Here is a 27,693-nt window from a genome sequence, read left to right as displayed (position 1 = left end):
GTAAAAACTTAAACAGAAAAGGTATCAGACAATGATAAGCATTAGGGAGACAGAGCATTCGAACAGATCTTTGGATTGGGTGATTAGAAATGGCCTTTCAGACTGGCTCTGAATGACAAGTCGGCCATGTAATGTGAAGAAGACGCAGGAAGGCAGCGTGTATGGAGAGTCCACAGGCAGGAACAACCACGGCATGTCTGAGAATCATAAGGAAAGCCTGTGTCATTGGACTAAAGTAGACAAAAGTTGTAAGAGGTAGAAGATGAGGTATGAAAGAGACAAAGGCCTGGTTAGGTGACCTTACAGATTACCATACAGCATTTCAGGTTTCAGATGTCGCACTAGAGAGCTTTACCAAGGGAAGTCTAAAATTAGACATTCATTCAAACACAGATCCCTGTGATTGCTACATGGAAAATGAGTTTAATGAGAGTAGAAAGGTGACTAGAAGCAAAGAGAATCAGGAAGACTACTGTGATGGTTCAAGCAAGAGCTACTAGCTAGCTGGACTCAGGTCATAACTGTTCTACGAGGGCTCCAGTCACTGTCTGAACCGTCCCTGCGATATGAACCACCGTAGAGACAATCCTCCTCAGATGATCTCACCTAAGACAGGGTGTCACTGAAGATAGAGCCTTAGGAAATAAGGATCTAGATCTATCATTTTGAAAACATTCTAGAATTTATTAAAATCCTGCAAATTCCCAATTATTTGTTACTTTTCACCTCTCTAACATCCTGACTTGTTTCCCCATAGTGATTAGAATGCGCGCACACGCACACACACAGACACAAACAGTCACAGACTCAGGTGGCTAGGTGAATCTAGTATCTTCAGGAACTTAAAAAACTAGAACAGCTCCCAGCCACTTAACATCAAATAAATGAGGAGGCCTTTGGAGGAAAAAGGCCAGAGGCAGCCAGAGATTAAGAGGAAACACCAAGATCCTAATCAATTTGTAGTCTGAACTAGTCCCACATGTTTTGCTATCCCATATTCACACATAAAAACTGACAAGTGCATAAATATATATTTTGTTTTGTATATTCAGAGTGCCAGTGACATTAGGTTCAATGTACAATAAACAAATTGACCATCACTGAAACAGAAAAACTTCAATCATAGTATATATCAAAGAATATATTTTTCATATTAACCAAATGTATAGAATAACCCTTCAACTATAATTCATCTTTCAAAGTGGGACACTTGAGAGTAAAAAGAGGCACCACTAATAAATTATACAAGGAAAACATCTGAACAAAAATTGATCTAATAAACAAGTCAGGACTGCTGAGTCACCATAATTTTAATAATTTAACCTTGCCTGAAGATATGCTTATTGATTCTAGAGGGAGAGGGAGGAAGAGAGGGAGAAACATCAACCTGCTGCCTCCTGCACTTGCCCCAACCAGGGACTGAACCTGCAACCTTTCGGTGCATGAGACGATGCTCTAACTAACTGAGCTACCCAGCCAGAATGCAATCATTTTTTTTGTTAATAAATGTAGTGGGCCAAACAGCCTGTGAGGATTAACGCTGTGTCTGGGAACTGATCTAAACAATCAACCTTCTTGAATCAAAATGTGTGTGTGTGTGTGTGTGTGTATTATATACACAATGTATATAATAGTGAAAATGAACAAAGAAACAGTTAAAATTGTATTTGCCATAACATCATTCTAAGTGCAGGTAATATTACTTTTTAGCTGTTTCAATTAGGAAAAAAACAAGCTATATCTTCAACTTTTTATATGCCAGGTTTTAAGAATTTACTGGGGTGGCCAAAAAGTTCGTTTAGTTTTTTCCGAATGATGGCCCTAGTTGTGCTTAGTTGTCTTTAACTTCATTTAAAACAATTTTGTTGAATTGTATTGTGACAGTTGTCACATCAGCATGTGTTTAAAAAAACTTATCAAAATTAGTGAATTTTTGTGTAGCCATTTTAATATTGAAGATGGAAGAAAATATGCAACATTTTCAGTGTATTATGCTTTACAATTTCAAGAAAGGTTAAATAAAATGCTACTGAAATGCAAAAAAAGATTTGTGCAGTATGGAGAAGGTATGGAGAAGGCGCTATGACTGATCGAACAGATCGAAAGTGGGTTGTGAAGTTCCTTAGTACCACTGGCATCCCGGTCAAGTAACTCTGCTGTTGGGACTGTCTGACGCATTGGAAGATGTTAAGCAGCGCCCCTGGCCTCTATCCATTAGAAGCCAATACTGGGAGACAGCTGACATACTCGAAAAATATCCAAATCAATAAAGTTATGGGTGAAAATGAAAAATGTGTCTTTTATTGTACAGAAAAAAATGAAACAGATTTTTTGGCCAAACCAATACAAAGGTAAATCAAGACCATAAAAAGAGAACATAACCAAAGCATACATTTAACCAGCTATACTCCCAAGCGGAAGAAAGGCTCTTTAACAATAAAGTGGAGCCACATCTCACATAGAGGGTTTGGTTAAGACTCTAAACCTAGATTGTCTGGGTTGATATCATGGCTTCACTACTTAATTATCTCTGTGCCTGTTTCCTTACCTATAAAATGAGGACAATAATGATAGTCTACCTTATAAGACTGTTATGATGAATATGATATGTAATATTTCTAGTGATTGGAACAGTGCTTAATATATAATAAATACTATATAAACATTTATTAATTAAATACAAAGATATAGGCAGTAGGTCCTCTAAAGCTGTTACATGGATGGTAGGCCCTGGTCCTCTAAAGTCACTATTTTAAAGCAGTGAATAAATAAAATAAATCTCAAAGCAAAATCACTATTGAAAAATTCCTTGCAAACTCAAAGAGTCTCACCCTGAGAGGCACAGGGAAAACAGTGGTATCTAAGTGAGCAACCACAGATTCACCTCTTCCACCTCAGACCTGTTTTAAGACATCTCCTCATGCACAACAAGGGCATGATTTGTCACAATAAATACTTCTCTTTTCTCCTTGAGTGGGGAAGGAAAAGAGGTAATCTTCAAAGGGAAGTGACTCCACTGGAATAATCCAATAAAATTACTATTCTAACCAAGATTGGACCATTAAGAGATGGAGAGGGCTTCTCTTAATAGATAAGCATACAATCGAAAGGCAAGTGGGCGACATGTTCTACCTGACAAACATTCTCCTTGAGTGCAGCTCCTCCGCCTCGTTCACCCTGCAGTTTTTTAGACGCGGGCATCCCGTGGTCATTGTCTATGCCCTCTTCAACAGCCTCCTTGGGGCTTGCAGCCGCCCTGTGTGTCATCAGGTCTCCCTTGCAGAGAAAAAATAAAGTCCAACATCTGCATTATTGATGTCTCCTCCATGTGACCCCCTCCCTCTGGGCTGCTATTTGTCTAGCCATCAGCACTTACAGATGTTCAGCCAATCACGCGGGCGGACTGCATGCAATGTTAGTTCTAACCCTGCTGTGATTGGGCGGGTAGTGGGCGCCTCATGCCCTGCCACTAACTGCTCTGAGGCTGTTCCACTGGAACTTTTTGAGCTGTTCCATTTTAAGGTTTCACTAAGGGAGAGAAAACATTCTTAAGTTTATTTGATTACTTATTTGTCCTTCCAAGATCAGTGTTTCCTAAATAATGCCCCTCCTGGGCACTCTATTCAAACTGTCCTGGAAAGAAACACTTTTCCTTACATATAATGTATGATGCTGGCCCAACCTGTTCTAATAATGCTCTTTTCACCTGAGTTGTAAAAGCCAGACATAGCATCAATGACTACACTGATGCTCTACAAGGAAAGAGTTTTAAATCTATGTTTACTTCCTAAAAGCCGAGGTTTACAAATAGCAGTCTAAAATCAAGCCATTGATGGATTTTGAGAAATAAGCAAAAGAGTATTGCCCCTAACTGCAGCCGTCTCAACTCTTAAAGGGTAATATCCAAGTTCATTTGGATTGCATGGTTACTGGAAATATCCAGTGCTCTTTGGCTTTTAGAAAAAGTTTACTTTTCTGATGAAACAGTTATATATTTCATCTGACACCTACAGCATAGGATGTGATCTTATAAAAAGGTCATACCCACAAATGCCACATGTGCCATGACTGATTTTTACTAGGGTCAGGCTATATACTCTGTTTCTCCAGGATTCCTTATAGCCATTAACCATTTTGGTAGAATACTATTCTTAAGAGAACTCAAGGGAAAAAGGGATGTGGTCTCTACTGTGAAAAGTAGTTTCATTTTGCAAGGTCAAAAGATTAGGAACTGAGTAATACCTCTGAGCCTGGAGTATCTCTTGATGAGTCTTCATTTTTCAGTTTTTTATAATGCATCCTAGCTGTAGCATGCCTTTGTCGTTTCCGCCTCCTCGGTTTATCAAACATCCTGGTCGTGCCTACAACAAGAAAACAGGTGTTACCTGCTAGGTAACATACATGTCCAAGAACTCCTACCCTCAACTAAAGGAACCTCATAGAGTTATGGAATGTTAGAGTAGAAACTAACCTTAAAACCTGTTTAATTCTCCAACTGGGAAATGAGATGAGAAAAACAGGGGCAGAGAAGAAAGGAGACTTACCCATGACTACATAAGTAGCTTGGAAATTAGCTACATATGTATAAATTCTGCCTCATACAGATTAAATAATAAATGTATAAGTAGGTTATTAAAGCAATTTCATTTCACATTAGTGATTTTAAATCTTTTTCACCTCATGGCACACATAAACTACTAAAGTTCCACAGTACATGCCCTGACTGGTATGGCTCAGTCAGGGTATGTGCCACACTGGCTGAACATCATTCCACAAAAGAGATAGGTCACCAGTTCAATTCCCAGTCAGTGTACATGCCTGGGTTGCGGGTTCAGCCCCAATCAGGGCCTGTACAAGAGGCAACCAACTGATGTTTCTTTCACACATCGATGTTTCTCTCCCTTTTTCTCCCTCCTTTCCCTTCTCTCTAAAAATAAATAAAGTCTAAAAAAAAAACCTGGGGAACACCAAAAATATATATTTTTTGTTGATCTGACCAAAAAAAGGTATGATTTTGATTCAATCACACGGACAATTACTGTTGTGTTGGCTATTGTCATTTATTTTTTACTTGACAATCTAAGGGAAAAAAAGTGAGTGCCCCTGACTAAATAGGCATTGCATGTTTTAAAAGTTCTTGCAGCGCACTGGTTAAAAATCACTGTCCTCCTGGCTGAAATTAAAGACTTTCTAGCTCCTCAAAGGACTTTAATATCCTGTAGATGGGGAGAAAATGTATTTACTAATCAGCTAGGTACCAACATAAAGGATGAACTTTGGGAAACTACCTTTGCTCTCTTGGACTGCCTAATGGAGATGAAGAAGCTCTGCTATCAAATCTACTGATAGCCTATGACTAAAGGAAGAGTTAATATAATGGCAAAATAAAGGTTCAAATTCTCATAAGCTGAAATATTTAGATGAAATATACAAAGGATAAAGTGCAGGTTGTAGGTTTTATTTAAAACTACAACCTGCACTTTAAAAGTGCATAGTATAAAAGTATAGGATAGAGCTGATACTATTTTGTAAGTTTTTTTTTTTAAAGAAAGAAAGCAAATTGATAAACCTAAGGAATAAGCACAAGGTTAAAATAATCTAACATACTGCTAGATTTACTTACTAGAAAATTTAATAATCATGATCACCTTTAAAAAGTATGCATTTAAGACCACAGAAAATATAATTGTCCCATAATAACCTTTGCTGGCAGACCACATCTGATGCAGTGGGCTCAAATCTGGGCTAATGTCTCAGGAATGATAGTAATAAATAAATGTCACTGGCAGACAAAGGATCAAAGGGGATCAAAAACCTGGCATGGCCCTGGTATAGTACTAAGTTGGTTGGAGCATCGTCCTATACACCAAAAGGTAGTGGGTTTGACCTCCAGTTGGGGCACATATGAGAGGCAACCAATTGATTCCTTTTCCCTCTCCCCCTCCCTTTAAAATCAATAAGCATATCCTTGGGCAAGGATTTTTTTTTTTAATTGGCACAGAAAAAATCTGGGGTGGATGATAAGATAGTAGTGTGGCAATTAATTTGGTCAAGTCTGGGTTTAGTTCCCCAACACCTGCCACCCCTTTCACGTTCAGGTTTCTTCTATAAAATAGAGATAATACGGATAATATCCTAACTCTTTATAATGCTTTAGACTGATTAGCAGTAATAGTCCTACGCAAAGGACTTGGTAGAATAAACGCTCCAACTATGATTAATAGCAATGCATTATTGAATGAAGGGCTGCCCATTCTGCCTGCGGGTGAATAGAAATGATTGAGCAGAAGTTCCAGGAGTCAGATTCCAATTTAATCTAAAGACTCCCGAGCCCTTAAGAAGCAACCATAATTAGGCTCCAATATAAGCTCTCTTTTTCAAGCATATGCTCACAAACGAAAGGTCACAATTGTGATAAAAGAAACTATTTGTCAAAGACTGGCTTAGGTGATTTGTAATTTACCTCTCAACTCAGATTCCCTACTTTCTGTCCTACAGATTTAAAAATGGAATCAAAACCAAGAAAGTAATGATATAGTCTGGAGAATTTTCCAAAAAGAAAATTAAGAAGCTGATTTTTCTCCACTATTCCTAAAATTTCCCTGTGCTAATTCTAATTTCATTTAACTGATTTCAGTATAAAGCTGAAAATGATGATATAATTTTCTAGTGTTATGCACAACTTTAGTACACAAATTTTGGGTGAACAAGTCTTAGAACTCACAGCCTCATTGGTCTTGCTTACATATATAACAACTTTTCTGATTAACTGACAAGGTGCTTCACACTCTTTTGCTTTACACTTTTTAAATCTCAAAAATACTCACCTCCACCGAACTCTTTAGAACGAGATCCAGCACTTGATTCAGTAATGTTATTCTCCAAGTGACCAGCTTCATAACACTACAAATAAGTAAAATGTAACTTAAAAATAGACCCTACAGTATATGCCAAAAGCTGAATAGTTTATTGCCATCAGTACAGAATCCTGGCTATTTTTTAAACAACTGAAAGAATGGTATGATAACAATAAAGGGTTCAACAAAAACTTCATAGGGAAAGGCACCAGATTAAAAAAAATAAAAAGCTCCAAAAGACTAATGACCACCACATGCTCTTTAACAAGGGGAGGGAGAGAGAGAGAGAGAGAGAGAGACAGAGACAGAGACAGAGAGAGAGACAGAGAGAGAGAGAGAGACTTCCAATATATAAAGCAGATACAGAATATAGCTCTGACTGAAGTGGGAAAGGGAAGAGAAGGGGTATACCCAGAGATTCAGCATCTCAGTTCTATTCCACACCACCCTATATATAAAAATCTACCTTCTTAAAATTGTATTTATAGTTATTAGATTTTATACAGATGTTTGATGAATTCTGAATATTAAATAACTATAAATCATCGAATGTCTAATTAATATACATTAAAGCAAAAATGACTCAAAACAAAACACTTAGATGTGAAGAGTAACTCCTAACACATTGTACCCCTATTCTACTAATGCTTGTATGAATTAGTTCCATCCCAAGAAAATGTCTTCTCCCACAAGAATACTTTTCATCATGACTGTAAAACAGAATTGAGTGGCCACAAAAAGTCAATATAATGGATGCTTTTCTTGCTATAGTCTTCCAAGTTTGAGGTCAAAACAAGAAGAAATACAATTATGAATTTCCAAATGCTCACCATATACATTAGTAAGTCATAAGAATACTACTCTCTTCGTGTTCAATGTATATCATAATCTTACAACGCCAAATAAACTAAAGGAACAAATGTTAGGTATCCAGTTAAATGGAACAAAAGACTAGAAGACAATTTGCATATTTTAAAAAAGACCATCCATTATTCAGATAACCAATTTATAGTTCTTTGTTTAACCCTTACCCAAAAGCTACAGAACAAAAACAATGAATGTTCCCAAAACTAGTCAGAGAACAATGCAGAAAATATTCTCATTTCCAACCTCATCAACTTATTTTGTAAGTTAAAATAGATATACCGGGACCAAAAAAAAAAAAGAAAGAAAATCACACTACATGAATAAAAACCCATCAGCTCTTCTCAGAATGACAATAACCACAGACTTAAGCATACATGCTGGAGGACATGACTGTGATGCCAGTAATTTCCTCTGCACATACTCTGGTGTGAACAGGCATCACGCCCATGCACCTTTAAGTTACCATCACCTCTAGAAACAATCCCTCCTTCCCTAACCCATGACTGATTCATCTACAGACGGGTGTGGCCCAAGGTGCAGTCCCAAGATGGAACTGAATCATGGCTTCAACATGATGACAAAATATCCTTCAGAGTAACCAGGACCTCAACTGTGAAGCTGCCCAGGTTAATGTCAGGACTACTCCTAAAACAGAAACAGAGGTTACTCTCTCCAGAGTCTGCTTCTAGTCATCACCAATAATCGTGGTTTCCTACGGTTTTAGTGACAAATATAATGTCCATCTCCTTATCACAAAAAGCTAAAATTCAATAGTGAGTTATCAATTACGTCTAATGCTTAAAAAGAGACAAAAATTTTACAGAGAATTATAGAAATATCAAAGATTTTTTAACAAATGCTCCTAGAACAACTGGACATTCATATGGGGGTGGGGGGAATCTCTTCAAAAAGATCTGTACATAAATTCCAGAATCAAACTCCTAAAAGAAAACACAGGAAGAACACTTTTCTGTCTATGAAATAAACACAAAAAGTATTACTCATAAAAGAAAAAAAATACATCAAAAATAGTCTCATGAAAGACAACTAAGAAAATAAATGGGCAAGCCCTATCCTGGGAATATTTATACTATATATATATATATATATATATATATATATATAAAACAAAGAACTTATATAACAAATATAATAGTCACTACTAAATAGCAACCATAAAAAAGATAAATAGCCCAACCAAAACTGTATGTATGCTTGAACAGTCACTTTACAAAAAGATAAAGGAATAACACATACTAAGAAGTTCAACATTGTTAGTTAGGGAAATATAAAAAGAACCACAGTTAGGTATCATTTCACATTCACCAGAATGGCTAAATGTAAAATGACCGACAAATCAAAAGCTAGCGAAGATGTGGAGCATATACCCTCTCACATACTGCTTGTGGGGTGTGAGGCTGCGCAACCACTTTGGAGAACTGCATGGTGGTTATGTATGAGATAAACACACATGAACCAGCATCCCACACCAAGAGAAAGGAAAATGTCCACCAACAGACTTGGGGAGAAGTGTTTGCACCTGCCTTAAGATTAATAGCTACAAAAAGAAAACCTCAAATGTCCATCATAAGAGAAAGAATAAGCAAATTGTACTTGGGATACTGCTCAGCAATAAGAGGGAATGAACTACTAATTATCATCCTATGAATGTACCTCAAAAATGAACGTTGAATAAAAGAAGCCAGAACAAAAATAAACAATCCATATAACATTCAGGAACAAGCAAAAGTAACCTACAGTGACAGAAGTAAGAAAGCCTTGCCTCTGGAAAAAATGAGAATGAGGAACTGAATGAAAAAGGTACATGAGAAATTTCTGGGATGATAGGTAGTACTTACATGGTAGATATAACTATCACACAAAACAATTAAGGTCTATGCCTCTTATCAGTGTCAATTATATTGCAATTAAAAAAAGAAAAGAGCCCTGGCTAGTGTGGCTCAATTGATTAAGCGCTGACTTGGGAACTGAAAGGTCGCTGGTTCAGTTCTCCGTCACGGCACATGGCTGGGTTGCAGGCCAGGTCCGCAGATGGGGCCATGTGAGAGGCAACTATTCAGTGTTTCTCTCCCCTCTCTTTCTCCCTCTCTTACATTCTCTCTAAAAATAAATAAGTAAAATCTTTTTTTAAAAGATTTTATTTATTTATTTTTTAGGGAGGGAAGGGAGGGGGAGGGGGAGAGAGACAGACAGACACACACACACATCAATGTGTGGTTGCTGGGGGTTATGGCCTGCAACCCAGGAATGTACCCTAGCTGGGAATCAAACCTGGGACACTTTGGTTCCCAGCCTGCGCTCAATCCACTGAGCTACGCCAGCCAGGGCTAAATAAGTAAAATCTTTTTAAAAAATGAAAGAAAAAGAAAAGACTTCTCGGATACACTTGCCTACGTAAGTTTAAGTTAAATATATAAATTAATTATGCTTTTCATCTCCTTAGGGGGAAAAAATAACCCTCAAACATGGCAAGTCACATTTTAGATTAGAAAACGACATTTGACAGAGCAAGATTATACAAATTAACATTATACTGCAAGCAATCAAATCTTAAAACCATTGAGGATTCATCTTATTCCTTCAAATTATTCACTTATATACGCCAATTATACCTTAATAAAACTGGGGGGAATTCATTTTCTTAACTGGTCAGAATTTTTACTTTCTTTGAAATTTGCATCTCTTAATCTCCAGCAGTAAAACAACCACCTTCCATGACTTACCCAGTATGACACTACTATCATCTACCTCTTCCAAAAAGCTTGCAAAATAGCTAGGATTTGAATAACACAAAGCCAGAAGAGGAAGTACTGCAGAAAGCAATTATCAAAGCTTTACTAGACTGAAAAGCACAAAGCCAGCAGCAAGGTGAGTTGCCCACTAGTCACAGAGGCTGTACAAACTGAGAAAGTCTGGAGAGCAAAAGATGAGCCTAAGTAATTGTAAAGTCCATGTCATCAGACTACTTTGAGGAGAATAAAAGAATTAAAAGATATAGTATAGTTCTTAAAATAAGGAAAAAAAACACAAACTAAAATTTACATTTACACACTAATACAGATGGGTGAACGTCTAACCAAAATAAAAAACTTAATGTAGGATTAAAAAATGGGAGTTTGCTATAGTTAAAGAAAGAAGTCCAAAAACTCAAATTATTTGATAAGCTACACTTTTTCTTTAAAAAAAATTTTAATAGGAAATCTATACATCACACAACTAAAATTCTAACATTTACCATGCATTACTCCTCACAGTAAGGGGCGTAAGAGGTTTCCTAAGGAATCAATATCCAGCTGTTATCCATTATAAAATTTGAAAATCAATTTTCTATTTCCATCTATTATTTAACAATGCCTTCTTAGCTGATAAAACCAAGTTTGCAAACTCAAAAACTTAAATTCCAATGTTTCTGCCTGAATTATCGCTCAACTGGATCTTTTCCGAGGTTTTATGCAGACAGGGCAATGGGATGTGAGTAGGTTAATGCCTTGTAGAGACATAAGTAAAGTAGGAATCTGGTAAGAGTTTTTGAGCCCATAAAAGAAACCGCAACAAACACAAATATCTTCCTCTGTCAAGATACCCTAAAACCAATGATACACATGTGCAAACACAAATGCAAAACAGCCTCTTAATATAGGATCTCTCAGACTGACATTCTGTGATTTCTATGTATATGTGCATTATTTGAATTGACTACAATAACATACCTTTTTAGAAAGGCCAAGATCTCCTTTCTTGGGCATAAATCCAGGGTCTAAATCATTTGATTCAAGAAGTTTCTTAGTTGGTTTTCTCTGACGCTTACTTTCATAATTTCCTGAAATGCATGCACCTTTTAATTAGATCATATAGAAACTGGGCCCAAACTGATTTTTAAAAATCTATATACCACACAAAAATGAGTCACATTTTTTTGTTTTCCTCATCATCCTGTGGGGAGCGACAGGCTAGGAATTTATTTACTCTAAAGTGTTAGTTAACATAAGATAACAGTTCTCAAATACAAACTAATGGAAGGATATTCCTGTGTGTGTGTGTAAGTCACATAGAACACAGGCAGAAATAAAAAACGCAGAGCTGCCTTTATAGCAATTCATTGGTGGTAAGGATAAAAGAAGTGAGGTGAAGCAGAGCCTGAATTCTGGGCATAAATGAATCAGGATTAGAATTTTTGTTCTGCTCCTAAATAAAAGATACTCATTTACTTTGTAAGACTGTTCTTAAATATTATGTTAAAAAGCCTAATAATAGAGTTTGGCACATAATAGGTAATGAAATAGTAACTATCTTTATTATTCTATTTAAAGTCTTTTTGATTCTGCATTACTTGATTGAACACAATCGGGATACTTTTGTAAAGATATTCTTGGGAATGTAAAAAGTTACAAGCAACATTTCCCTTGGCTGACTACAATATTTAATAGTCAGAGGATGAATTAGACACAGTGTGTCTAGATCCCACACAGAATAACGAAGTGAAAAGCGATTGGTAACTCATGGTAACTCACTCCGAGAGAATATTTACACCTAACTGCTTACTCTGTGTCAGGTAAATTACATTACACATTACATTATGATCTCCACTTTATACATGCAGAAACAAGTTCAGAGGTTAAACAACTTCCCAGGCAACACAGGGATTGGTGGGCCAGTATCTGAACAGTGAGTTTCACGTACTCACTCCACGGTGTGCAGTGCCTCTCCCCGAAACCCCTGCTGTCCTGGGTGCTGACTCACATGGTGGTTGATCAACCACAAAGAACAACATAGAGTAAGGAGAGTAGTTTTTTAAAATGCCTTCTTAACAGTGCACCACCAATTTACAATCATTACAACCATTTAGCCAATACTTCAGGATTTCTCAGGACAAAAGTGGGTACTTTTATTGTATAGAGATATACCACTGGCTTTCCATTAAAACATACTAAAATCTCCTGCTTCTTCTAATCATATCCACTTACAATACTCAGCCCCCATTCCCATCTTACCTGGTGCTTTAACTAGCAATTCCTCAGATGGAAGAGCAGGCCGTGGAGAGACTTCCAGAGCCACAGGCACAGACAAGGTCAGCTGTGGCAACTCAGCATGTACACCTCCAAAATCTGACTGAGCCAAAGGCCCTTCCAAAAATGGAGCCTCCCTTTCAAGAACTGGAGGTTCTTCTTTGGTTGAAATCAAAGAATTCTCATCCACCTGCTTGTTCTGAGCATTAGATTGATTTCGCACTAGAAGGTTTTCCTCTTCACAGCGGGAACTTACCTAAGAGCAAAATATAAAAACAAAATCCATAGGCCAAACTTGTAATTTGAGTGTTAGAAAGAATAATGTACTTAAAGAGGAATAGAATTCTGACATATGCTACAATAGGAATGAACCTTGAAGACATTACACTAAGTGAAGTAAACCAGTCAAAATCAAGTAAATATTGTATGATTCCACTTATTTGAATTACCTAGAATAGTAATATTCAGAAAGAAAAAAACAGAACGGTGTTGCCAGGGGTTGGGAGAGGGGAGTACAGAGTTTCAGTTTGGGAACACGAAAAAGTTGTGGAGATGATGGACAGTGGTAATAGTTGCAAAACAGTATGAATGTACTTAATGCCACAGAAATGTCCACCTAAAAATGGTTACAAAAACTGGTTACAAAATGGTTCCATAAATTTTATGTTATACAGTAGTATCCACAGGGCATATCTTCAAAGATGCCCAGTGGATGCTGGTAACCTGGGCAGTACTGAACCCTGTATATACTATGTTTTATCCTACATGGAAATACCTATGATGAAGTTTAATTTTTAAATTAGGCACAGTATGAGATTAACAATAATAAATAATAATAAAAGAACAATTATAACAATGTACTGTAATAAAAGTTATGTGACTGTAGTCTCTCTCAAAATGTCTTACTATACTGTACTTACCCTTCTTCTTCTCGTAATGTGAGATGATAAAGTGACAAACATATTTCTGGATCTGTGTCATTATCCCTTACCTGCCACGAAAGGCCTGGTGTCATTCATTTCAACAGATCCCTTGCTGAAGTCTTCACATAGGCTCAATGCTTTCTGGCACAACACGGTGCCATCAATTGGAACACATTTTCTGTTCGTATCTTCCACCCACAAATTTAATGCCTTTTCCATCTTAAATAAGTACTTATCATGCACTGTGGTTGTAGTGTTTGCATGAGGTGCAACAGCAAAATTAGCATGAATTCCTTTTTCCTTCTTCACAATTTCACAGATAGAAGATTCATTCTCACTGTAGATGTTAGTAACCTCAGTGTACAATAGTTTTGTTTCTTATTAACTCAGAACTTTCACTTAAAGGAAGTACTTTATGGCTTCTTTTGGCATATCAGAATTGTCAGCCTCACTACTGTTGCACTTTGGAGACATTAAATAAAATATGAGTGACTTAAACACAAGCACTGCGATGCCACAATGAATGATCTGATAACCCAGAGGGCTACTAGGTGACGAAGGACGAGCAGCATATGCAGCACGGTATGCTGAACGAAGGGAGGACTCACATTCTGGGAGGAGCAGTAACAGGATAGCCAACGATTTCATCACGCTACTCAGAATGGTGCCTAATTTAGAACTTATGAATTGGTTATTTTTGAAAATTTCCATTTAATACTTTTTGACAATGGTAATTAAAATTGCAGAAATGGGGAGACTACTGTATATATTTTACTATAATTTTTAAAAAGTGGGTAAAAATGTAGTTGATTAAGATACACTAAAGCTCATAAAATTCATTAAGGCCATTATGATAATAAAAAAATAAAAAAGGAAGAAAGATTCCCTAGTATGACACCAATTAAAGCAGCTAAAAATGAACTCTTAATGTTGATAAATATAATAAATGGAAAAGAAGTAAGGACTTATTCTGCATTTCATGTATTTCAAGACAATAAAATGGTTCAGTTTATAAGAGATATTGAGAGAAATTGCCAGCTAATAAAAATAGAAGAAATAATGAGATAAAGTCTTCATGTTGTTAATTCCCAACGAAACTGATACAAGTGAAGATTTTCAACTGACATTTATTTATTTATTTGGAGAGAGAAGGGAAGGGAGGGAGAAAAACAGCAATCAGCCACCTCTTGCATGCCCCCAGCAGGGTACGTACCCTGACCAGGAATTGAACCACAGATCCTTCACCTTACAGGATTACACTCAACCCACTAAGCCATAGCAGTCAGGGCTTTAACCGATACTCAAAAGGCCATCAGGGAAATGGACGATGGGGAATAGGACAATCTTTTGGAGCCAAAGTAATTACACATGTACTGCTTCTTGATCAAAAGGGGTAAAAGGGAGGCATCAGTTAGTCATCACTGTGAACAATTAGATGTTAAATGCCTTCTGATGCCATGCAACATTTAACAGTATCACCTATGATGTAATCTAGCTAAAAATGTTTAATATCAATCTATCAGAGTGTTATTAACTTCCACTTAACAGGAAACACAGGTAGAGAAATAAGCTTAATAACACCTATTACAAAGCAATCACACACAACTGGACTAACCAAATGTGGTACTTACATTGCTTAGATAGACAGGGTCATAAAAAGGGGACTTTTCTGAATTTAACAACCAGATAGGGCCCTGGCAGGTGTGGCTCAGTGGACTGAGTGCCGGCCTGCAAACCGGAAGATTGCTGATTCAATTTGCAGTCAGGGCTCATACCTGGGTTATGGACCAGGTCCCCAAATGGGGGTGGGCAAGAGGCAACCGATTGATGTTTCTCTTTCACATCAATGTTTCTGTCATTCGCCCTCTCTTCCCCCATCTCTCAAAAATAAATAAATAAATAAAATATTTACAAAGAAAACAACCAGACATCACAGACTGGATCCTAATGTGGATAAATCAAATGTAAAGCTCAGGAGAAAACTGTGGAAATCTGAATGTGGATTTATTATTAAATAAACTGATCTTATTAGATGTGATAACGGTATATCAGTTATGAAGAAAAAGGTTCTATTTTTTAGGGATGCATATTATTTATGGACAGAAAGTCAAAATGTCTCTAATTGACTTTAAAATACTTCAGTTTAGCCTGGGCTGATATAGCTCAGTGGATTGAGCACAGGCTGTGAACCAAAGGGTTGCTAGTTCGATTCCCAGTCAGGGCACATGCCTGGGTTGCAGTCCAGGTCCCCAGTGGGAGGCAACCACACACTGATGTTTCTCTCCTTCCTTCTCCCTCCCTTCCCCTCTCTCTAAAAATAAATAAAATCCTTTAAAAAATAATAAAATAAAATACTTCAGTTTAAAGAAATTGAATTTAAAAATATATCAAATAAGGTATAAAAACATTTGTTTAAAAATTAGAATCATACTACTGTATTTTTAAATCATTTTTTACAAACTTTTTTCTTAAATCACTAAATACAATTTGAAAACAAGGAGGAAACACGCACACACAGAGTACAAAGACTCATTTATACATTTCCTGTGTAACTAGCATATGCTAAATATTGTGCCAGAGCTGGAGGTAAAAACAGAAAAAGTAAGATCCCAGTTAAGGAAATTATTGTCCCATGAAGACAAAATATGCTACTGAAGGCAAATTGCAGCATCCTAAAAGACTAATGAAAGATTGTAGAAATGTTGGAACATACCTTGTGCACCTGTTCCTGTACCTTCTTTTGTTTTTTCTTAGGAGCAAATATCTGATCGTATTCTTCTGTATACTCCAGAAGCCATTTGCTTGGCTTTCTAAGGCGTTTCTTCTCTGACCGCACAACTAAAAGAAGAGAAACAAGTTCAGAATTAATGAAAAAGAAAGAAGAAAACCCAGTGTTTTCATGTATCCATCTCTGTACTCCAAAAGGTACACAGATAAAAAACTCTCAAAAATACTGTGGCTTAAGCAGCAAGAGACTAAAATAATTTGCTATGATTTATCATATGCGAAAGTTGGGAGGGAAAGAATTTTAGTGCTCTGTAGACACAACACACAGACTATCCAATCTTGCACAAAAGATTAAGTTCTAGTGTCCTATAGTCATAGACACAATTAACATTAAAATACAGATACTAAGTCAGATAAAACCATAAAATACATCACAACTTATTTTAAGTAACACCTCTCTGGATTATGAAGAATACTGGATGGATATTCAGATAGAATATTTACTAATCAGTACTAACACATGAATTTCAAAAGCACTCTGCATATACTTCATTATCAGGGTTGCAGTGAGTTTCACACTAGAAAACATATTTCTAAACAGAATCATCAAAATACAGATTTAGTTATTTATATACCATTACCTCAATGACATTTAAAAAAATGTATACCATGTATGTCAAAGTCAGAAAATAATATGAAAATATAGAATTTTGGGTACTTGCTTTTAAAAAACCTCTTGTGTTTTGTGGTCAGAATATCAAAGTATCATACCGTTTTTCTTTGAATTAATGAAATAAATATCTATTATAATTTCCCTATAAAACTCACATGTTTATACACTTAACATGTTATAGTCACTGTACTGTACTGTAAGCTCTTTAAGAGCAGAAGGTAATGCTTGCAGAATTCAGGATACAGTCTACTTAAGAAGCAATAGGGATTCCAGGCTACAATGATCTCAGAGGAAGCTGTTTCTGCCTCAGCTGGATGTGGCAATGCTGATGTTCTTTTAATAAAAGGAACACAAAAGTTGAAACCAAAACCAAAAAATCACAGGCAAGCTTGGCAAAGGCTCTTAACACTCCTCAGAGAGCATACATGGAAACAAGCCATAAAACCTTCATTAGGACAAAATGTGAGAAATAATTCTTTACACTAACTCAAACTCATATCTCATTTAGTTTATTTAAAGATAATGTAAAAGGAGCTGGACACTTACATGGCTCTTTCTAGCAGCTTTATTCCTAATAGTGAAAACTTGGCAACAATCAAGATGTAAGTGAATGAATAAATAAACTGTGGTACATCCAGACGATGGAATATTATTCAGCACTAAAAAGAAATGAGCTATTGAGCCATGAAAAGACATGGAAGAAACTTAAATGCATTTTACCAAGTGGGAAAAAAATCCAGGCTAAAAAGACTATATGCTATATGATCCCAACTATATGACATTTAGAAAAAGGCAAAACTATGGAGACTATAAAAAATTATAGAATTCCATAAAAAAGTAGAAAATAGTTTGAGACAAATGAAAACTTAATATGCCAAAACTTCCAAAGGTTCTCTAAGAAGAAAGTTTACAGAAGAAACTACCTACATTAAAAATAAATAGATTCTCAAATCAACACCCTAATTTTATACCTCTAGGAATGAGGGGGAAAATTAAACCCAATGTTAGCAGAAATAATATATATTAGCAGAAATAAGCGAAAGAGAATTTAAAAAGTATCAACAAAACTAAGAGTTGTTTTTCTGTAAACAAAATTGACAACCCCTTGGCTAAATTAACCAAAAAAAAAAAAGAGAGAGAGAGGGAGAGAGAGCGCGCGCACGAGAGCCCTGCCTGGTGTGGTTCAGTGGATTGAGGGCCAGTTGACAGTTTGATTCCCAGTCAGGGCACATGCCTTGGTTGTGGGTCGGGTCCCCAGCTGGGGGCCCCCGAGAGGCAACCACACACTGATGTTTCTCTTCCTCTCTTTCTCCCTCCCTTCCCCTCTCTCTAAAAATAAGTATCTTTTTAAAAAATCCTCAGCAAATATTAGCAAAGTGAATCCAACAGCAGCATGTTAAAAGAATTATATACCATGACCAAGCAGGATTCATTCCTTGGATGGAAGGACAGTTCAATACATAAAAATCAGTAAATGTAATACAACACATTAGCAGAATGAAGAAAAAAATCACATAATTATCTCAACTGATGCAGAAAAGGCTTTACAAAATTCGACACTTTTCCTGATAAAAACACTCAAACTAGGAATAGAAGGAAATTATTTAAACATAATAAAGATCACATGTGAAAATCCCATAGCTAACAGGATATTCTATGGTAAAAAACAAAAACAAAACTAAAAGCTTTTTCTCTAAGCTCAGGAACAAAGCTAGGATGACCACTCTTTCCATTTCTATTTAACACAATACTAGAATTCCAAGCCAGAGTAATCAGGCAAGAATTAGAAATAAAAGACATCCAAACTGTAAAGGAAAAAAGTATAATGATTTCTGTTCATAGAGGACATGATGTTGTATGTAAAAAACTATAAAGATTCCACAAAACAAAGAAACAAAACCCTGTAAAAACTAACGAATTTGGTACAGCTGCAGGATACAAAAATCAACATTCAAAAATCCATTGTTTCTATACACTAATAATGAGCAATTCAAAAGGAAATTAAGTAAATAACCCCATTTTCAATAGCACAAAGAATAAAATACTCAGGAGTAGGCTTAACCAAGGGTGTGGAAAAGCTGGGCACTGAAAGCGATACAATACCGCTGAAAGAACTTAAGACAAGTGAATGGGAAGATATTCTGCGTTCACGGACAGGAAGACTTCACACTGTCAGATGTCCACACAACCCAAAAGCAATCTTCAGGTTCACTGCTGCCCTACCAAAATCCTGAGGGCACTTTTTGTAGAAATAGAAAAAACCCACCCTAATATTAACATGGGATCTCTCAGGACCCTGAAAACAACCAAAATAATCTTTCCTGTTTGTTTGTTTTGTTTTGTTTTTTCAAAATAACCTTGATAATAAAGAAAAACACGAAGGCCTCTAACATCCTATTTTCAAAACACTGCAAAGCTACACTAATCAAAACAGTATGAACTTACCATCAAGATAGACATATACATCAATGGAACAGAATAGAGAAACCAGAAATAAACTCTTATATGTATGATCCAAGTAGCATTGACAGTGGAGCTCAGACTACACTATGGAGATAGTCTCTTCAGTAAGTGGTGCTGAGAACAGTGAATATCCACATGCAAAAGAATGAACATGAACCCTTACCTTACACCATATACAAAAATAATTCAAAATGGATGAAACAACTAAATTTAAGGCTTGAAACTATAAAACTCCTAAAAGAAAAATTAGGGGGAAAGATTCATGACATTGGAATAAGCAAGGATTTCTTGGATACAACACCAAAAGCAAATATAGACAAATTGTATGATATCAAATATAGAAATTTCTGCACAGCAAACAATCTAACAGGGTGAAAAAATCTGAATGTGAGAAAGTATTTGCAAACCATATACTCAAACCATACTATGCAGAATAAAGCATTCCTACAACTTAATAACAAAAAATAACCCAACTTAAAAAGGGGCAAAGAACTTGAATAGATGTTTCTTCAAAAATATACAAATGACCCATAAGCATATGAAAAAATGCTCAACATCACTAATCAACAGGAATTGCAAAAAAAAAACACCCCACAATGTGGTATCACCTTACACCTGTTAGGATGATCAGTATCTAAAAAATAAATTAAAATAACAGGTATTGGCAAGGATATGGAGATTGGAACCCTAGAGCACTGTTGAAGCTGCTATGGAAAAACAGTATGAAGATTCCTCAAAAAACTATAAATAGTATTATCATATGACCCAGCAATCCCATTTCTGGGTATATAGCTAAAAGAACTGAAAACACTGTCTTATGTTCACTGCAGCATTATCCATAATAGCCAAGATATGGAAGCACCCTCAAGTCCAATGATAGATGAGTAGATCAAGAAAATGTGGTATCTACATACAATGGACTTTTATTCAGCCTCAGAAAAGAAGGGAAATGTTGTCACATGCCAGAACATTGATGAACCTTGAGGACACTATGCTAAATGAAATAACCCAATCAGAAAAGGACAAATACTACAACTCCATTTATATGAGGTATCTAAAAAATCAAATTCACAGAAACAGAAAGAGAATGGTAGTTGCTAGGGCTGGGCAAAGAAGGAAACAAAAAGTTATTGTTCAACAGGTACAGAGTTCCAGACATACAAGATGAAGAAGTTCTATATACCTACTGTAGAACAATGTGCCTGTATTTAATACTGATGTGCACTTTAAACTTGTTCAGAGAGCAAATATGTTTTTTTACCACAATAAAAAGAAAGCATTGATACATGCTAAAGAAAAGAATGAAACACAAAAGTATCACATATTGTATGATTCCATTTATATGAAATACACAGAATAGGCAAGCTATAGATGGGGGATGTTAAGCTATAGATGGGGGAGAAATGGAGGAGACTGATAAAGGTATAAGGTTTCTTTTTCTGGGGTGATTCAAATGTTCTAAAATTGATCATATTGGTGGGTCACACTGGTCTATGAATATACTAAAAACAAAAGTACAGTCCTAGCCAAGTGGCTCAGTTGGTTGGAGCATCATCCTATGCACCAAAATGTTGCAGGTTCGATCACTGGTCAGGGCACATACAGGAGACAACCTATCAATGTTTCTCTCTTGCATCATTGTTTCTCTCCTTCCCTTCCTCCCTCTCTAAAATCAATAGGCATATTCTGAGGTGAGGATTAATAAATAAAAAAGGAAGCTTAACATTCAATAAAATCAATTTGATTTCTGTAAACTAACACTAGATTTAATTTTTAGGTTCAGAGCCTCTCAATTACCTACAAATACCAGATGGAGTCCCCCAAAATTTGCAGATTTCAAAAAAAGTAGGGAACACAACAAAATGTTCTTGAAACTTACTAAAAGCAAAAAGAGGGGAAAAAAGTGCTTCTAACAAAGCTTAGTTTCTGAAAGTATATGGAAAGATGGTCCTTTAAACTCGGGCCCTTCTGCATGAAGCCCTTTCTTCAAGTAATGATCCTTCCCTTCCAATTTACACTAGGCCCTTCCATAAGAACTTCAGAGGGGATCATTGTCATCACTTCCTGTAATCCCTTTCTTTGACAGTCAGGAATCCTTACCTGGTTCAGGAAGCTCAGGCTGGGGGATCAAACTGGGAATTCCTGGCTCCTTTTCCATCTCCTCAGTGTTGGCACTGGATTTATCACAAACATTCAGCCGCGGCCCCACTGAATCTAAGTGGCCAGTGTGATTTGGATCTGTCAGCACATCCTCCAATATGTTCGTCGAAGGAGGAGGTCTATGCTCTGGAAACTCATCCCCCTTCTTTACAGGGTTAGCAGGAAGCGGAACCCCAAAGGCACCCTCAGAGTTTTCTTTCTCCCTAAATCTGTTAATGCGCTTACGAGGTTTAGTGCGCCTTTGGTTTAAACGCTGCCACCGCTTTTTAGGTACCACTTGATTAACACCATTGGGTTCATCATTCTCACTGTTCATTTCAGAGTCCGGCCCTGGACCTTTTCTGTTTTCAAAGGTGGGGCCTTTTTCGGAAATTTTATCAGGGTCAGACTGGTTGACTTTATCAAAATGAACATTGGAAAAATGAGCACCGTCTTCACTTGTTAATCGGCCCATTAACTGAAGGGGTTCTTCTTTACCAGGGTCTTCTGGTCCACCTCTCAAGGAGCCATTCTCTGAACACCCACTCTCTCTGTTTCCTGGCAGTGCAGCTTCTGGAGTCACAGCTGGAAGCCGGTTCAGTTTTCTTTTGCGCTCTGTCTTTAAGGCTTTACGGTTCACTGTGTTCTTTCCCATTTGGCCTGAACCGTCTCGCAATTTGGATGATGGCCTTGGTTGCCCACAGCTGCGTCTAGTAACACAGTTCGAACGGCTTGTGCCAGTAGCAGGGAGGTCTCTTCTGTCTGACACCAAGCCAGGCAGGGAGGCAGGCAATTCCCCAGTTAGTGCAGAGTCACCCCCACTAGGGCTAGGATGGACTGGATCCTGAGTGCTATCTCCACTTTTTTCTGAACTGTGATTGGAGGTTCCTGAAACCAACACCTTAGAAGTCCCTAGAGGACTACTGGTAGAACAGTCCGCAAGACCAGGGCTCCGATAGGAAACCAAGTTTTGAGCAGTCATTAACCGTTGCTCTTTGGTCTTACTATCGTGCATATCTTTCAACATCATTAGCAATGTACTGAATTTGTAGTCTGGTTCAATAGGTATATGATTCTGACTAGAGGCAGAAGGAAAAAGCAATGGTTTTGATGGCTTTGATGTTCCCGAGTCACTGACATCTTCACTTAAGGATCTATAAGACAGTTCCTTCAACTCTGACAGAACGTGCTTCACCACTGCTGTTTCTATGTCATTCGAGTCCCTGGTTTTCTCATGCATGCTGCTCAGTAGTTTTAGCCCATCCCCTTTCCCACTTTTGGAAATGCTGGCCAAAGGAGAGCCTTTGGTATCAGAAGAACAGCATTTCAAACTGCAGTCCTCATTTGCAACCAGAGGTTCTACTACAACTGGATTTTCTTTATGTTTGCACTTTATACTTCGAATCTTGGGCTGTTTGCTTTTTGAATGTAACAGAGCTTGATTTGTAGCCCCATCCTTTATTAGTGAGTTCTCGCTGGAAATGCTTGATGGGGTGTTTAATTTTGAAGAGAGACCATCGTTTCGAAAATCTGATTGGGGTTTGCGGACAAGAGTGGACAACTTAAAATCACACAGATTAACCTGAGATGTCTCAGTTCCAGACTCTGCTGTCTTAGTACACTCTTTTAAGTGGTCTGTAAGTGAGTTAGTAATGAGGGACTTCTGCTTTGCTTTTACCTTAGTGTTTGTGGCAGGATACCTAGAATACTTTACCTTTTCATTTTTCTGCACGGACAACACGTTCTCTGTTCTATCAAAAGCATCTGTAATTTCAAGGACACTGTTATCAGAATCTGAACTGGGATCTATGGGATCCAGATCACTGCTTCCATCATCAGAAGTGGTACAGATACTAATGGAGTCACTTCGTTTTTCTTCATCACCTGCTCCAATATAGCACAGTTGCACTTTTGAACTGCATACCAGACCTCGTTGAATTTTCTTCTTTTCCCCAGAACGTTTAGAAATCAAGGCACCCTCAGACAAGCCCAGTAAAGACTCACAATTTGAAGTCTCAAATTCTTTCTTTGTAGTATTTTTTGCACAAGAAGAAAAGAGAAAACTTCCCGGGGCAGTGCTGGCTCCTGTGAGGCTGTTAGCTATCCTGGAAAGTTCATTAGAGGCCTGCTTATCAGATACATCCCCGGAAATAAAGTTTAGACCAAGGCCATCTGGAATCTTTCCCCTCCGTTCTTCCTTACGTGCTTCAAATTGCATGTGACCCTTTTTCACACAAGTCCTTTTAGGATTATCAGTGGTCTTTCTGGCTCGAGACTTCGCACAAGGCTTTTCCTTCTCATCTGCAGAATGTTCAGAGTCAAAAGCCATAGATTTCAAGCAGCCATTAAGCAACAGGTCATGTTCTGATTCAGGATCATTTGTGCAGTCCTCAAATGGCATATCTTCCTCACTGTCCAATTTGATCGAACTGGTGACACATTTTCGGTTCTTTGACCCTTTCGGAACATCGTACTGTTCAGCAAGACCAACACTGGCTTCCCACTTACTCAAAATTTTCTGAGGAACCTTAAATTTAAAGGAGAAAAATGTTATCACTTATCAAAGAAATAGGAGAAGCAACAGGGAGATGATCAGTGAACACCTCGCAATTGAGCTTTTCAAAGTCTCACAGCACTTCTTCCAGCCCCTTTTATGGGATCACCCAGGTGGTTAACATCCACAGCTCCCCCAGAGCTTAGTTGATGGGATTTCTCGACACTACATTACTACTAAGATCTATCATTAGAGAAAGGACTGATCTCATAAACTCTCCATCTTCCCTGCCTTTGTAAGGACAAAAGAGTGGACCATAACTTAGACTACATTACATTACTAATTAACATCACATGACTAAATCAAGTAATAACCAGACCTTCCTCCTTCTCCCTCCATATCTTAAATAAGAATTTATAAGCCCTGGCTGGCATAGCTCAGTGGATTGAGCTCGGACTGCAAACCAAAGTGTTGCAGGTTCGATTCCCAGTCAGGGTACATGCCTGGGTTGCAGGCCACGACCCCCAGCAACCACACATTGATGTTTCTCTCTCTCTCTTTCTCCCTCCCTTCCCTCTCTAAAAAAATAAATAAATAAAATCTTTCAATAAAAAGAAAATAAGAAATATGAAAAAAAATGAGAACAGGGAGAACAAGTGAGTCAAGACCTGCCATAGGAGATCTGAAATTTGAGCCTCTGATTATCAGTAGGCCCTTTGCTAATCAAGATACTTCTATACATGTTACATACAATCTGAATTGTAACAAGAAGTCTCCTGAGCTTACTCTTTTAGTCCAGAGACACCAAAATACTCTGGATATAACAAATTACATAATCTCTTTTCTTGATTCCTGATAGCATGAGGTCATTTGAGGTTCTGTGAAATATACCCAACTTTCCATATTTTCATTTACCTCCTTGGCTTCATATAATAGGTATTAGTCAAGGTTCTAACCTTCGCTTAGTATTCACAAATTAATCCTTGTGAAAGGGATGTTCTGCTGAGCATATAAAACTTCAGGTCCCTAGAAGGGTAGCCTCCTCTTACAAAGGCAATAAACATCATCTGGTTTACTTTACAGACAAACAACACATGTGTTAATTCTCATGACTATGACCAGAGTAAATCAATTTTCCAGAACCTTAAAGCTCTAATGAAGTCATCAAAAGAAGGGAGTTGTTTAATCTACATACATAGCTAAAGGTGTGACACAAAAACTCGGATACCTCCTACCACCTCACAAAGGATTAGAAAGGACACAGTTACTAGCCTCCTTTATCCTGACAGCAGCACATGCTAGCTGTTTTAGAGCATCAACCTGATGACACAGTAAATATTTATAATTACTTCTAATCCACAACAGTTGTACAAAAACTTAAGATTACAGTAGTTTTTCAGTTGAAGACACTAGTTAGTCCTCAGAGAACTGAAATTAAAATAGCAGAGACTGCACACTGACTCTAAATTATTCTAATTATGATTTTTATAAAGTAATCTAAAGTATTTATACTCAGAGAAGTATGAAACACCAATCTAAGAGGAATTATTTTCCCTCATAGAACTGACTATAATGAATTTTACTCAGCCAACTTTAACAAAACATCAAGTTCTTTATTAAAACATAACCAGGTATGAAACTGCAAACTTAAGCAGTAACAACTGCACACAAAACCCAAAACAAAAATGTTTAAAGCTTTATTTTACCTTTTCCATTTTTAAGAGAAATCATTAATCCAGGGAATAAGCAGAATATTTCATTTTGATGATCAGTTTCTTTTTACATAAGATAGAACCACAGAAGATTGCTTTTGCCATTTTGTATTGTCTAAGTGACATGACAAAAATTAGCTGGAATCATTTCTCAAAATATTGAGTATAAATATTTGGAAGGCCAGTCCCATGTCCTCCACACAAAAAACCTTGCATTCTACCTATTTTCTCACAAGTATGCTCCTACCAAAGGGAATAGCTTATATTTTAAAAATATACTCCTTCTTTGCCTCCTCCCTGCCCATCCCCCAAAAAATAGTAAGAGGCTTTTTTTTTTTTTTTACCTTATGCCTATATCCTTTTTCTTTCTGTTTTCCTCTTCTCCTAAGGACAGGCAGCTCTTCAAACTGATGTCTGCCTTCGAACAGGACAATCGCTTTTCCAGCCACCCAGGCTCTCTCAGAAGGGTCTCCAAAAGCTTCCACATAGTACTGTCGATAGGGCCTCCGGTTGGAAACTAGATAAGGATAAGAACCAGTGTCATTACTTTAAAAAGATGACTGTTCATCATCAAGATAAAATTTAAAACAGTATTGCCAAAGAAGCCTCTGTCCCCTGCACTACCCGGAAAAAAAATCAACAAGCTAAATACCCCACAGAACAAGAAACTCTGACATAGGTTGACAGAAGGAAAATTTTAAATGTTCAATTAATGTGTCAAGAAAATGTTTAAGAGTTTACAACAGCACTCAATGGCTTAGTCCGCTGATAAGCTATATATTCCAAACCACTTAGAGGCTGATTAGCTAATCACAGCACAAATTAATATAGCAACAAACTAAAAGCTCCTTGTACCATCAGTCTATAAAGTCCCTCATTACTAGAAAACACAAAGGACATATAAGAAGCTACAGCACCACAAATATAATAATCAACAAGAACCAACCACCAAACTCTAAAAACACCATGCTAAAATATAAGGAGGAAGAAATGCTTTGACACCACGTGTAATATGCTAACACATATGGAACACCTACTATGGGCCAGGCACTCATTTCACTAGGTGCAATGCATGGGTTAAGATAGAAGTAGTATGATCTCCATTTTATAGACACAGTAAGTCCAATGACCAGAGAAGGTGGGCAGATTCAGAGTAAAACATTGGTTTTGTAGAGCAAATGTCACTTGATATTTAAAAATACAGAAATACAAATAAAAATACAAATCTCATTCAGAAAAGATTATAATCCAATATACCTAATATATGTATGTCCCATACTTAGTATTTTTCACACCAGTTAAAAATATCACAAAAGAAATATAGTCAGTGCTACAAAGAGTTTAATGATTTGGCTCTTTCTGGGGAAGAAAATCATGTTAAGTTCAAATGAATTCACATCTAATTCCCTCACAACAATCATACTCTGTTCCAAAACACAAAAAGAATCTAAACACTTTTTTGGAAAAGCAGGAAAAGACTAATTCCTTGAGAGTGAAAAAAAGAAAAGAAGAAAAAGAGGGGGTGGACAGATTTATAAAGTGAACTTTAGAACAAGTATAAAGAGGTGTGAACTTTCAAAACTCTTGTCTTTGAAGTAACTGTAAAAGTAGCCAAAATGTCAAGTAAATTTCAATGGAAACTTCTTTATAAATGCTAATTTCAAAATTATAAAACCGCACTGGCTGGTGTGGCTCAGTGGATTGAGCGCTGGCCCAAGAACCAAAGGGTTGCTGGTTTGATTCCCAGTCAGGGCACATGCTTGGGTTGTGGGCCAGGCTCCCGGTATGGGAGTACACGAGAAGTAACCACA

General features: G+C 37.1%; 1 protein-coding gene across 9 annotated transcripts in view; it reads right to left on the bottom strand.

The window, feature by feature from the left end:
* NSD1 (nuclear receptor binding SET domain protein 1) overlaps positions 1–27,693 on the bottom strand; it is a 147,889-nt gene that overhangs the window by 35,645 nt on the left and 84,551 nt on the right. For all 9 annotated transcript variants that reach the window (XR_004900507.1, XM_036014391.1, XM_036014394.1 and 6 more), the window contains 8 exons: positions 26,227–26,399; positions 21,638–24,203; positions 16,388–16,512; positions 12,737–13,007; positions 11,456–11,565; positions 6,828–6,903; positions 4,243–4,361; positions 3,133–3,276 (listed from right to left, as the gene is read on the bottom strand). Coding sequence is in view for 8 of the 9 variants with exons in the window: in XM_036014391.1 (XP_035870284.1) it covers positions 3,133–3,276; positions 4,243–4,361; positions 6,828–6,903; positions 11,456–11,565; positions 12,737–13,007; positions 16,388–16,512; positions 21,638–24,203; positions 26,227–26,399 (3,584 nt within the window). In the remaining variant the exon portion in view is untranslated. The remainder of the gene's footprint in view (positions 1–3,132; positions 3,277–4,242; positions 4,362–6,827; positions 6,904–11,455; positions 11,566–12,736; positions 13,008–16,387; positions 16,513–21,637; positions 24,204–26,226; positions 26,400–27,693) is intronic.

This window comes from Phyllostomus discolor, chromosome 13, assembly GCF_004126475.2.
Source record: "Phyllostomus discolor isolate MPI-MPIP mPhyDis1 chromosome 13, mPhyDis1.pri.v3, whole genome shotgun sequence".
NCBI lineage: Eukaryota > Metazoa > Chordata > Mammalia > Chiroptera > Phyllostomidae > Phyllostomus > Phyllostomus discolor.
Note: the sequence above shows the minus strand (reverse complement) of the source record. Positions and strands in the feature narration are given on the sequence as shown.